Source organism: Lissotriton vulgaris, chromosome 3_1, assembly GCF_964263255.1.
Source record: "Lissotriton vulgaris chromosome 3_1, aLisVul1.2, whole genome shotgun sequence".
NCBI lineage: Eukaryota > Metazoa > Chordata > Amphibia > Caudata > Salamandridae > Lissotriton > Lissotriton vulgaris.
The window spans coordinates 234586384-234600352 of NC_141689.1; the positions used below are offsets into that span (position 1 = coordinate 234586384).

At 51.0% G+C, this 13969-nt stretch overlaps 1 protein-coding gene across 1 annotated transcript in view; it reads left to right on the forward strand.

Annotated features, from left to right (window-relative positions):
• HAUS1 (HAUS augmin like complex subunit 1) overlaps nucleotides 1-13969 on the forward strand; it is a 274094-nt gene that overhangs the window by 140246 nt on the left and 119879 nt on the right. The window contains exon 5 of the mRNA XM_086962903.1: nucleotides 8417-8540. Within this exon, the coding sequence (XP_086819029.1) occupies nucleotides 8417-8540 (124 nt within the window). The remainder of the gene's footprint in view (nucleotides 1-8416; nucleotides 8541-13969) is intronic.

Sequence of the window (13969 nt, forward strand, 5' to 3'; positions counted from 1 at the left end):
TCTAACACCTTGACCAATCTCCACTCACTGAAGTGACAGGGTACTGAACAGGAAAAAAGTATAAAATGAACTAACCGTGATCGAGGGAAGACAACGGTTTTGTAGAGGTCACAAGTGTGGGAAATTGCTTTCCAGAACTAGAGCAGACAGAGGTTCACATCTCCAGCACATTACTTGGAAAAACACGTTCTGAGCATTGGGTACTCTACTGCCAGTCTGAATAGAGTCATCACCTCTGGGTAAGAAGACTGGAAATAAAACACCAGGCAACAAAGCGATAACTGGACAAGGTAGACTAGTCAAGGCAGCTCATGAAAGGGTTGTTTAAGCTGAGGTAGCTACGAACCACACTACCCTCTGAAGGAAGAGAAGTCACACAGCTACTATTAGGAAAAGGGATTACGATCTAGTAGTATTGTATGTTGTCCTCCTCGATCACCACATTGTTTAAATTAGCACCTACTACCACCCACCCCCGCGAGTAGGTCAGCATTCATGTTTAGCCAGGCTCATCATCCAGGTGCACATCAAGAGCACTTACCATGATAAGCATCTCACTGCCACCCATGTCTGTCAGAATCACAAGCTCAAAGAATTCCACTAACTGAAGAACCTACCCCTGTGGATGGAGTCAGACATGTGGGGTGTCTACAGCCAGACCCACCCATTAAACCATGGCATGGGGAAACAGGGTTTCAGACTCCTAGACTACCACTTACGGATCTACGTTGCTCTTTGAGAACTAGAGGGAAAAATTAGATTGTCTCCGCCAGTACACACCGTTACTCCTGGAGGCAGCAACATCCTGATCCTCAGGTTTGAGCAAAATATCATCCCAGGAAATCGAGAACGCAACGGTAAAGCAAGCACCACCGAAGCTGCAGAGTAAAGGTGCCAACTACCAAACTGGTCGAGATACAGGTCTCCAATCATTTAAAGCAGTACACAGGGTTCTTTCGATCTCGATCTCAATCCAGTCATCTTGTGATCCATGAAGCTCTAACATTAACTGATAATATCATACAATACTGTTCATGGGTAAGGCTGCTCATTGGCCAGCGGTCTAGACTAGGATTCACACTAGCCACCCCTCACCAAAATGTGAGACGAGCGCAGAGCAAGCTGGCAAGAAGTGCAATGGGTTTCAGTCAGTCTTCAATGCACGACCAGCAGCATTATTTCTGTTCCAGATGGATAATGGAACGGAAGTAGCGAGATCTTATGTTTCTTAGTAGGGCTCTTCATCCCGCCTCTAATTTTGGCTCTCTCCCATTGGCTGGCTTCCTAAATGGAGGCCAGCCATTGGAGGAGAGAGCCGTCCCTCCAAATAGGCTCCGTCTTTTTCGGATTTGGGGGCGTCATTTTTGCTGTTCTTTAGCTCGTGACGTAGTCCGTCACTCAGGACAGCAAAACCACTTCCCCAAATCCGAAAAATATCTGAAGCTCGAGTCCGCCATTTTTCCCCGCAGTCTAGCCTGCACCAACCCGTCCCCTGTGAGGTCGCCTCTACTTTTTTTTCTTTTTCTTTCTGTGCTCCATGGGTGTCCATGTGCTTTCTAACTCCCTCGGTTGTGAGCTGCTTTCCTCATCCAAACAACCCCCCCACCCTCGGCGCTTGCGCTCTGTGTTGCTCTCTCCCTCTTGTTCAGGTCTTTCTTATGTGGCTCTCTCCATACACCTGCATTCCATATTGCTCTCTCCCTCGTGTGCTGCTCTCTATCTGCTTCACCGCCAACACCACACTTCATGTTGCTCCCTCCCTTGTGTGTGACTCTCTATCTGCTTCTCCTCCCCACCACACTTCTTGTTGCTCTCTCCCTCGTGTGCTGCTCTCTATCTGCTTCTCCCCACCACACTTCATGTTGGTCTCTCCCTCGTGTGCTGCTCTCTATCTGCTTCACCACCACACTTCGTGTTGCTCAATCCCTCGTGTGCTCATGATCGGCTTCGATACTGTAGGTGACTGTGCCTCCGTGCCCGGCATAAGACTTTAATAGCTCCCTTCCTGTTAGACCATATGCCACATATTACTGTTTGTTCCTTTGCTGTGCTGTGATCAGCATTTGGTGTTCTCTGAGAACTTCGCATCCTATTGGCAGCAATGTGGCAACATTATGTTACTCAGTTATTCCCGCATAGCGCTTTAATGCATAGGTACTAAGAAGTGTTTGTGTAACTTGCAACTTGCGTTTCACGCAACAGAAACATTCATTTGAAAGAGCGCAAATATATGTTCAATACTTTTCTAATTTTGGTGGAACACGCCACACTAACGGACTGTAATGACAAATCTTCCGTTTGTATATATCTAGATCATTTGGACTGTAGTATTGGCAGGATTGAGTTTATCTCAATTGCGCTACACGTTAGGCAACGGTATTTCATTGAAAGGTCACTGTGGTTCAAAATCAGTATTACAATATACATGCAGGGCAAAATGTTTATGCGCACGATTGCAAAGTGTATACATTTTTACACCTCCTGTTCATTATTGTCATTCGGTGAAATCAATGTTAGTATGGTTTTTATTTTCATGATCAGGGTGGTTTTAAAAGCAGTGTTTAATCTGATGACTCGCTGATTGATAAAGGCTGTTCACAGCCGAAAAGCGTCTCAGTGATTTTTCTGCAGAGTGTGGTGGGACCTAACCTCATTAAACTGGCTGGAATAATGAATTCTCATGTGTGTGCCCCCTTTTTAGGTCGAGGACTCCGTTGCACTGGGGCATACATGCATCCCTGCAGAATAACCTAGGTTGGCGTGTGTGACACAGCATCAGGAGTGGTGTGCAGCTTGTCTGTGTGGCTCTGTCTGTCTGTGTGTGTGTGTGGCTCTGTCTGTGTGTGTGTGGCTCTGTCTGTGTGTGTGGGTGGCTCTGTGTAGGTGGCTCTATATGTGTGTGTGGGTGGCTCTTTGTGGGTGCAAATGCAATAGCTCATGCATATACGAGCAATTAAGCTATTGGCATTGTAAATGACAATGCTATTTATTTATGATAAAAAAAGATGTCATGAGCAATGCCAATAGCTCTACCTTTAATAATGCCGAGACCATTGCATTGTAAATGCTTGTTTATGTCTTCAGATAATGTGGTAAAGAGAGCATCCAAGCCTGAGGGTGAAGATAATAGTAAAGATGAAGAGCCTGCCTCTTGTTCCCCCCCTGGATTCGCCTTTCGAGACTACTACTGGTGGCGTTGGCTGATTCTGGGTCTGTGAGCAAGCTAGGGAGCCGATGTTCGAGCCGCTCATGGGGGCCCAAGGGTACCCCTAAATCACCCTGATGAGAGACCAAATCTGATGCGGACTTCATATTGCTATTGTGGATGATGGTGACGATTTTATGGAGGTATTTAAGCTTGCTGAGCTCTGCCTGAAGATTACGGCTTCTGCAGTGATATCCAGAACCTCTGGTTGAACCTTTAAGTAGGAACACAGCGACGGAGTAACCCTAACTAAAATGTTTGCGGAGTTACTTTTTGGCCTCTTGGGTTTTATAGAACTGACCGTAACCTGGTAGATTTGAAAGGCAGAGTTACTAATTGAAGCTGGTGCGGCGAGGACAGGAGGAGACTCTGGTCCCCCAGGGGCGACCTTGCGGTGCTCAGATCTTGGATCAGCTCAGAGTCCTTTCTGGAGTTATCTGTGCAAATGGGATTATTTTTTATAATCTCCTTAGCCCGACCAAAACTCACCCCAGCGCCTCTCCTTTGCTTCTTATAACGCCTACTAGAAGTAGTGGCCAGTTGTGGTGTTTTCTTAGTGGGGATAGAAGCCTCCTGCCGGTGTTTGAGGGACTGGAGGGTTTGACCCTATGGGGCCAAAACCTCCTGAAAATGCTGCGATATTTATTGAGCTGTGCCCCAAGACCCTGCCCCGATACCTTGCTCCGATGTAGTGACGGAGTCCTCCAAAATCTCACTGCAACCTTCTCGCTGGGCCTTCTGCTCAGCAGCTCGAAAAAAGCAGCTGATGCTGTCTCCGCCGTCTTTCCCCCGGAGATGGCCTCGCATGGCCGCCTTGCGTCCCCTACGGAGCTCCAGGGCGGCTTCAGACAAGCGGGGTGGCGCGGATAGGCGTCGACCCGCCTCACCTCTGCACATCCCCGGCTGCGCGAAAGTCGGTAACGCTGACAACGCCCACCTCTCAAACACCGCTGAAAAAGAAACAAAACAACCCTGGGAAAAGACTGCAAAAGAAAGGCAAGGAAAGCAGAGAGGCACACGTCAAAAAGGTATGCCGACTGCCGGTTGAATTAACTCATTCGCTCGTTGGGTATGTTCAGTGGCTGGAGCAGGAGCTCCCGGAGCGAGCAACTGCTAGCATGCAGGCGCCATGTTCCCACCGCAGTACAGAGTCTTACAATCTTGATAAAAGGATTATGTATTGCCAATTCTTCTTAATTTCACGGAAGAACTTGCACTCAAGATCATGCCGCTCACTTGCATATGACATTGCAAACAAAGATGGCTGAGCGCTCCGGAGAATTCCCCCAAGGCTAGTGGCTTTCTTTCCATGTATAGCGAAAGCTCTAAATTGACATTATTATCCACCCAGTAAGCGATAAACAACTTTACACTACACTTCAACTAGCCTATTGAATCTGCTCCCGCACAACTCCAGCAATCTGTGCAGCAATCTCCCTTACCTCCAGTAACCTAGAAATCGCTTTAAAGGAGACCTGCGTTATTCCGTAAGAGTGACCGCAAATACGGCTAGCAAGTAATGTACTCTACGTTTTCAACACCATCCTCCCTCAATCCCTTTGTTTCCATTATCGTGCCAGCATTTGAAGATCCTGAAGAGCAAAGTGGCCACCCTTCTGCAAAAATCAGCCATCGAGAAGGTGCCAAAATCACGACGAGATCGAGGGGTCTACTCAAGATACTTATTGGTGAAGAAGGGTCAAAGATCAGAATACAGGTCCATTCTGGATCTGCGAACACTCAACCAGTCCATCAAAAAGGAGAAGTTTCGCATGTTGGCTCTCCATCAAATATATCCACATCTCAGACAAGGAGATTGGATGTGTTTGCTGGATCTGCAAGATGCCTACTTTCATGTCCCGGTCAGTCAACATCACAGGCAATATCTGAGCTTTCTAGTGGGATCGTCCCGCTACCAATTCAAAGTACTACCCTTCGGGTTGAAGTTACTTCCCTGAGTTTCACCAAGTGCATGGCCGTGGTGGCAGCCGCACTACATTGCAGGGGCATCTTTGTGTACCCTTACCTGGCGACTGGCTGTTGAAGGGTCCCTGCCCCCCCCCCCCAGAGCGTGAGAAATCATTTCCTGCAGTGCCTAGAACTTTGTCACCGGCTGGGCCTTCACGTGAACTTCGAAAAATCAACCCAGAAACCCACAACGAGAATCCATTATCTAGGAGCGCTGGTAGACTACGAGGTGAGAAAATGTTTTCTTTGGAGGAGAGACAGTTATCCATCACACAGAAAGGCAGACAAATTTTGGGCCGCAAAATGCCGTCAGTTGGTCAGGTTGCCTCCCTGTAAGGGTCTATGGCATCCTGCATGTTCCTCGTCCCCAATCCCAGGCTGAGAATGTGTCTTTTGCAGCAGGATCTGGTGGACAATTGGGATCAGCAAACCTGCTCGCTGGGACGACAAGATAAATCTCTCAAATGCAGCCAAAGCATCCATCCCATACTCTATGAAGAAGGAAAATCTGCAAGTAGGGATTCCTTTTCATCAGGCACCTCCCTCTCAGACGCTGATCACGGATGCCTCCTTCCAAGGCTGAGGAGCTCAAATGGCCAGACCCAAGGAGTATGGTCAGTAAAAGAGTGGCCATATCACATAATCATGTTGGAGCTGAGAGGCGTTCTTCTAGCTCTCAGGGCTTTCCTCCCTTTGATTCAGGCAAACTCCATTGTTGTAAAGACGGACAATACCACCACCATGTACTACCTGAACAAACAGGAAGGAACTTGCTCACGGACCTTGTCGCTGGAAGCTCAAGCTCTCTGACATTGGCTCCAAGCAAGGAACCTGCCGATCACAGCGGTACACCTGCCAGGGGCGCAGAACTCACAAGCGGATGCTCTCAGACTGCACTTTGTGGACCGGTAAGACTGGGTACTCAACGACGAGGTCGTCGAAGGCATTTTTCAGGTATGGGGTCGTCCCAGCATCAACCTCTTCGTGGATGACGAAATCCCAAAATGCTGAGACTTTGCCTGAAGGTTCTATCGGCCAAGGTCGAAGGGGCATGCCCTTTTGATAGACTGGTCAGGGTCATTTGTGTACGCCTTTCCACCCCTTCCACTGACTCCGAAGGTGGTGACCAAACTTGCACGCACACGCTCCGGACTGGCCGAGGTAATGGAGGTAACTGGACCTTCTGCACCTGTCAGAATGCCCACACAGGAGACTGCCGTGCAGACCTGACATGCTGTCCAAGATGAACGGGAGGGTTCATCACCCCAACCTTCCCTCACTGAACTTGGCAGCATGGCTCCTGAGGTCCTCCAGTATGGTCATTTAGGACTGCCACAAGACTGCATTACCATCTTAAAAGAAGCTAGAAGACCCTCCACTAGACACTCGTATGCTTGCAAGTGAAAGCTTTTTTATTTGTGGTGCGTACCAAACAATTGTAGCCCCACCAAGGGGCAGGAGGAATTCATTTTACCATACCTGCTTCACCTAGCTAGGGCAGGCTTAAAATATCCCTCCATTAAGGTGCCCCTAGCGGCCATTACTGCATATAGGCGTTCGCCTTCTCAGCCATCCTTCTTTCATTTGCAGGTTGTGAAGGACTCCTTACAAGATCTTAAAAAGGTCTACCCTCTGGTACGGCCTCCTTCACCACCCTGGTAGCAGTACCTAGTGCAATCAAAGTTGATGGGTCCGCCTTTTGAACCTATCGACAAAACAACCTTGCAATACCTCTTGTGGAAGGTGACTTTCCTTGTAGCAATCACCTCAGCTCGCAGAGTGAACGAAATACAAGCGCTCTGTTCAAAGGAACCGTACACTGTTTTCCATCTAAAGAGGGTAGTTTTGAGATCTCATCCCACCTCCCTCCCGAAGGTGGTGTCAGATTTTCATATGAATCAGACCATTTCACTTCCGACTTTTTTCCCCAATCCTTCCCCTCCAGGTGAGAGGGCTTTGCACTCAATTGACCTAAAAAGAGTTTTAAAGTTCTATCTGGTGAAGTCCAAGTCGATTAGAAAGTCTGATCAACTTTTCGTTAACTCTCACCATCCGCTGCCAAGGATGTCTGTCAGAGCAATAATACAAAAGAATAGAGAGGGGCACTCAATGGAGTCAATAGCACAAAAAAGTTCATTAATTGTGTGAATCTTCTGTTCTTTTCTTTAATTTATTCTTTATTTTCCTTTTAAAATACAACGGCACAGCCAACGCGTTTCATTCCCTTTAGTGCCTAGGGAATTTCGTTAGGGCATATAATAGATGATGTATCAAATACGATACAGCTTCCATTAATCCATGGGGAGGAGCAGGGGACTACAGAGACTTCATTACAGGTCCGGTACCCCACGAAATTTATCGTAACTGGTTATAACGCCTTCCATTTTCCTGTGCACGCTGACCCCTCTTCACCTTGCCGTTTTCTTTAAGGGGTCCGGGACAAAATATTTTTTTGCCTTCTTCAGTTCAACACTGTAGCCAACCTGGGAGACACGAACAACCATTCCACCTGGAATTGTGCGTCAACTTTACTCAGGAATACTTTGGGGTATTTGCGATCGTTTATCTACAGCAGCCTCTCGGGTGCGATTACATCTAGGACTATCGTATTTGATACCTCATCTATTATATGCCCTGACGAAATTCCCTAGGCACTAAAGGGAATGAAATGCGTTGGTTGTGCCGTTGTATTTTAAACTGAAAATAAAGAATAAATTAAAGAAAAGAACAGACGATTCACACACTTAATGAACTTTTTTGTGCTATTGACTCCATTGAGTGCCCCTCTCTATTCTTTTGTATTATTGCTCTGACAGACATCCTTGGCAGCGGATGGTGAGAGTGGATGCACCACTAACTATTTGGAAACAGACAAAGTGGATGTGCGAAACCTTGGTCAGCTGCTGTGTGCTTTGGTTTATCGTTTAATTCTTGGAAAGTTAGCACACCGTTTTGCCTGCAGCTCTTGTAAAAATTGAAAATGTATATACTAAGCATATGCACTTCATAAGATACAATGACTTAAAAATGGGCACACAGCTCTGCAGTATTCATGATACTGCCCAGGTACTCTGTTTTCTCTGTGACAGTTCCTGGATGGGGCCCCCTTGGTACTACATTTCCTTCCAGTAAAACCAATGTTCTCCTTCCAGGAGTTTACATAATAAATTAAAACTTAGAAATTTTACATTGCAACAAGCTTTTCTTACAGATGTAAGATTTCAATCTATTTTCTGTCCACAGAGATTTGATAGAAGCTGAAAAACAATGTGCAGAGCAAGAAGAGAAAATGGCTTCCCGCACTAAAAACATGCTTTTTCTAGAACCAAAAACAAAGGATACAGTCTCTAGAATCCAGGAAGTTGAGGTATGAGACCATTATAAAATTGTTTTTCTTACATTTCCTCATTAAATAGGCTCATGATTATTGCATAAGTTAACTAAAAATATTAACGGGGGAGATAAAAGCAAGGAATATCAGTATCCCACTCGGCTTCCCCAAAAATGCGTCCGGTATCAAAAAAAGGGAGACCAGGTACTATCGCACAGGGGTCTCTTTAGAAAAATAAATGTTGGGACCCTGAAGAGCTACTTGCGGTCAATGGCATATCTGAAAGAGACACGTTAGTGATAGATTCCTTACCTTAGAATATCCCCAGGCTTCGCCCGCGGCTCCGCATCAGTCGTCGGCATCGTTAGCGCCAGAATGACGTCGTCTGAGTACATAGACGCCGCCCATGCGCGCTGACGTCAGTTCTTATTTTTTCTGCGCCAGCTAGCGCAGATCCGGAGAAGCTCTACCCCTTAGTCTTTTTTGACTAAACTTTTTGATCTTTTTGAACATTTCACTACTCGAGTCTGCGACTCCTACAGTGCCGGTAGGGATGCCCGGGTTTAAACCCTGTTCCAGGTGCGACCGACTGATGTCGGTTACCGACCCCCATCGCCGGTGCCTCAAGTGTTTAGGCCTCGACTACGACGACCGCACCTGCTCCGACTGCCGGGCCCTGATTTCTAAAGCTAGGCTGGAGCGGTCCCGCAAGCGACTGGAACTCCGGCAGTCGGCCCCGCGCCGCTCTAGGTCCCGGTCCCACAGGAGGTCGAGGGACGGGTCGCAAGCCCTCGCAGCTCCGGGAGTAGATATCGGTCGTCAGGATCCAAGTCCTCAGGTAAGAGGCATGAGAGGTCGGAGAGACGTCATCGTTCCTCCGACGCTCAAGCAATGCGGCCGGGGGGTTTGGGTGACACCACCCACGCGGCTCCGACGGAGTCGCGGACGTCGCCGCCTGCCCCACACCTTCGGGTCCCTGGGAATGACGCGACGCCTGAGGAGGTAGAGCGGTACCTCATGGCCATGAAGTTCCTCCCTCCTCAGCCGGGATCCGTGGCGCCTCCGGGCCCAACGGCCCCGGCTGGAGGGCCTAGCGGGTCGGGTGCTTCGGCTCCGACGCCGTCGGGTGCTCTGGCCCCGCCGGCGGCTTCGGTCCCGGTGCCGCAGGCCCTCCCTAAATCCGCTTCCGGATCCGGGTCGTCGCCGGTCGATCTCACCGGCGCCGGTCCAGCGGGTGTCGCCCCTGCTATGGGCGCCGTCCCTGATCCTACCCTCGGTCCGGTTCCCGCGCCGCTACCGACGGCCTTTAGAGATTTCTATTTCCATGAACTGGCCCCATCCGCTGACCCTGAATTACAGGAGATGGGTTACGAGGGTGATTGGGAGGGGTCTGAGGACCCTCTGGCACGGGAGTGCCAGTCTCAACAGGACTGGACATATAAGCTTGGGGAGGCCAGTGGTATTGACACTTCGCCAGACACTGGCCTTGTCTCCCCTCCAACCGTGGCTACGGAGGAGGGGGCTGCTTATAGTGTAGTGTTGACGAGGGCAGCCAAGGCCCTAAACCTTGAGCTCCCTGTCGCGGCTGTGAGGACTAACCTCCTCACTGAGGTCCTTAAACCGCAGGCAATCTCCAGGGAGCCTCTACTGCCGTTTAATCAGGTCTTGTGTGACGTTCTTGTGTGCACTTGGTCCAAGCCCGACACAGGTCCACCTGTGGATAGGAACGTGGCCAGACGCTACCGCCCGGCCCAGGGCGACCCTTGCTTTTTGTCCACCCATCCCACCCCCGAGAGCCTTCCCAGACCGCATTCCTGACGGCCCCGCCCGAACGGGAATCCAAGAGGTACGAACAGTTCGGGAAGAAGGTATTCTCGTCCCTGAGTTTGGGACTGCGGTCAGTTAATACTGCATGCCTCTTGGGCTGCTACACCCACACCCTGTGGGACACGATCGCGGAAGTGCTGCCACAATATCCGGAGAAGGCCCGGGCAAAACTCGCCCAAGCCCTTGCGGAGGGCCGAGATGCAGCACAGTATTCCATCTGGGGTGGGCTGGATACAATGGACTCACTGGGCAGGGCGATGGCAGCGACGGTGGCGGTTCAACGCCACGCCTGGTTGAGGTCCGCCAACTTTTCAGCCGATGTCCAGGCTACCCTTCTGATTATGCCGTTCGATGGCCGTCGCCTCTTTGACGACAAGGCAGACCATGCGCTTGAGCGTTTTAAGGACTCCAGGGCATCGGCCAAGTCCTTGGGCCTCTCGGCCCCACGCCAGCAAACGGGTGCCTTTCGCTCCTTTCGTGGCCAAGGAAGAGGCGCCCCCACACGTGCCGCCAGCCACGCGCCGCAGAACGTTCAACAGCGCGGTGGCGGCCATGGAAACCACCTTAGCGGCGGTCTGGGACCACGGCGAGGCCAGTCAGCACCTTCCCCCGCAGCACCTGCCTCAAAACTCTCCTAGTCCGTGCTTTCAGGCCCATGTGATGCCAGTGGGGGGCAGGGTTCGCCATCACCTCTTCCACTGGCGCACTGTCACATCGTACAGGTGGGCCTGCAAATCATCCGAAAGGGCTACTCCCTCCCCTTCGAGGCGACCCCTCCAGCCATGCCACCGCAATTCCACCGCCTGTCGGGGGATCACTTGCAACTTCGGCAAGAGGAAGTCACGGCACTCTTGGCCAAGGTGGCCATCGAGCGCGATCCTGGTCCGGAAGTAGGGTGTGGTTGTACTCCCACTACTTTCTGGTACCCAAGAAGGGCAAAGGGGGCCTACGCCCTTTCTTGGACCTAAGGAACGTCAACGGCTTCCTCTGACAGGAGAAGTTCAAGATGCTGACTCTGGCTCAGGTCTTAGCTGCCCTGGACCCCGGAGACTGGGTGGTAGCGTTGGAATTGCAGGACACTTATTTTCACATCGCCGTCCTGCTGGCCCACCGGCGTTAACTTCGGTTCGCGGTAGGCCACGAGCACTTTCAATTTACCGTGCTCCCCTTTGGCCTTACCAGCGCCCCACGGGTGTTCACGAAAGTGATGGCGGTGGTCGCAGCCCATCTGCGCAGGTTAGGGGTGTCAGTCTTCCCCTACCTCGACGACTGGTTGTTGAAGGCGGGCTCGCCCCAGACAGTCGTCAGCCACCTCCAGACTACGGCCGATCTCCTGCACCTGCTTGGGTTCTCCATCAACGTGCCGAAGTCGCAACTGTGTCCCTCCCAGAAGCTCCTCTTCATCGGAGAGGTTATGGACTCGAAGCAGTTTCGGGTTTATCCTCCCGAACAGCAGGTTCAGGATATTCTGGCTATGATTCCGATCTTTCAGCCTTTATCCCGAGTCACAGTCAGGTTGACGCTGCGGCTTCTGGGGCTGATGGCCTCCTGCATCCTTCTGGTGCATCACGCCCAGTGGCGGATGCAGGCTCTGCAGTGGGACCTGAAGTTTCAGTGGGCCCAGCATCAGGGCAACTTGTCCGACCATGTCTTGATCTCGGAGGGCACTGCAAGACAATTGCAGTGATGGCTCACGGACCGCGATTGGGTCAGTGGCAGATCCCTCTCCCTACCCCACCCGGAGCACGTAGTTGTGACGGACGCGTCCCTCCAGGGCTGGGGGGGGCCACATGGGAGAGGCAGAGATCAGAGGCCTCTGGTCTCCGGCGGAGTCCCAGCTCCACATCAACCTTCTGGAGCTTCGGGCGATCCGTCTTGCACTGTAAGCATTCCTCCCCTCTGACCAGGGGGAGTGTAGTGCAGGTGTTCACGGACAACACCACCGCCATGTGGTACTGCAACAAACAAGGAGACTCTGCGCCTCTGGCAGTGGCTGGAACATCAGGGTGTGACTCTGGTGGTTCAACACCTGGGAGGTTGCCTGAATGCCAGGGCGGACGAACTCAGCCGCCGGTGCATGATGGATCACGAATGGCGTCTGAACTCGGACGTGGCGCAAGGCCTCTTTCAGCAGTGGGGAGAGCCTTGGTTAGATCTATTCGCCACAGAAGAGAATGCGCAATGTCATCAGTTCTGGGCGTTGGAGTTTCCAAGGCGGCACTCGCTCGGAGACACTTTTCGTCGCGAGTGGAGTTGCGGTCTATTGTACGCCTTTCCGCCTATACCACTTCTGCCCAGAGTGCTGAAGAAGATCAGGCGCGATCGGGCCCAGGATATCCTTGTGGCTCCGGACTGGGCACGAAGATACTGGTATCCCGAGCTACACAGCATGTCAGTCGATCCCCTGATTCGGCTGCCTCTTCGGGAGGACTTTCTGTCGCAGCAGCAGGGGACGGTCCTCCACCCGAACCTGTCCAGTCTCCACCTACGAGCTTGGAGATTGAGCTAAGACAGTTGAGGCCATTTGACTTGCCTCCCCATGTCTGTAATGTCATTCTGGCAGCCAGGCGTCCCTCCACGAAGTCTGTATACGCCTGCAGGTGGAACAGATTTGTGGCATGGTGCACAGCAAAGGCTGTGGATCCACTCTCTGCACCCCTTTCTGAGGTTCTCCTCTTCCTTCTTTCTCTTGCTCAGCAGGGCTCTGCTCTGGGCACTATCAAGGGCTACCTTTCTGCCCTTTCTGCCTTCTTAAAGCTACCTGATCAGCCTTCCTTGTTAAAGTCTCCAATTGTAATTAGGTTTTTGAAGGGCATCACACACATGTTTCCTCCTGTTCCAATTGTGATGCCCCAGTGGAACTTGAATCTTGTGCTTACCTACCTTATGTGTGCTCCCTTCGAGCCGCTCCATAACTGTCCTCTCAGTCTTTTTACCTTGAAGACTGCCTTCCTGGTTGCCATCACCTCTGCCAGGAGAGTGAGTGAGCTCCAGGCTCTTTCTTCTACACCCCCTTTCCTATCTGTTCATCCGGACAAGGTTGTGTTGCGGACAAGACCCTCTTTCCTGCCCAAGGTTGCCACAGCCTTCCACATCGGGCAGTCCATTACCTTGCCCACCTTCTTTCCGCCTCCGCATCCCTCGAAAGAGGAAGAGAGGCATCTTTGTTGGTTACGTGGGCGCTAAGAAGGGAAAGGCGGTGCACAAGCGGACCATCTTGCGGTGGAGCATCTTGTGTATCCAGGCGTGTTACTCCTTGGCTAAGAATGACCCCCCTGTTTGGCTGAGGGCTCATTCCACTCGGGCCACGGCGACTACCACTGCCTTGGGCCGAGGAGTGCCCTTGCAGGACATTTGCGAGACAGCTACGTGGACCTCGCTGCACACGTTTGCCAGGCACTACTGCCTGGACAGCCAAGTCCGGAGGGATGATGGCTTTGGCCGTTCTGTCCTCCAGGACTTTCTGGTGTGATTTATTGGTTCGCAGACTCACCACGGGGGTTGGTATTGCTGGGGTATCTATTCTAAGGTAAGGAATCTATCACTAACGAGTCTTTTTCAGATGCACAAGTTACTACTTCTGTAACGATATATCTGTAAGAGACATTAGTTAGTGATAGATTCCTTACCGACACACC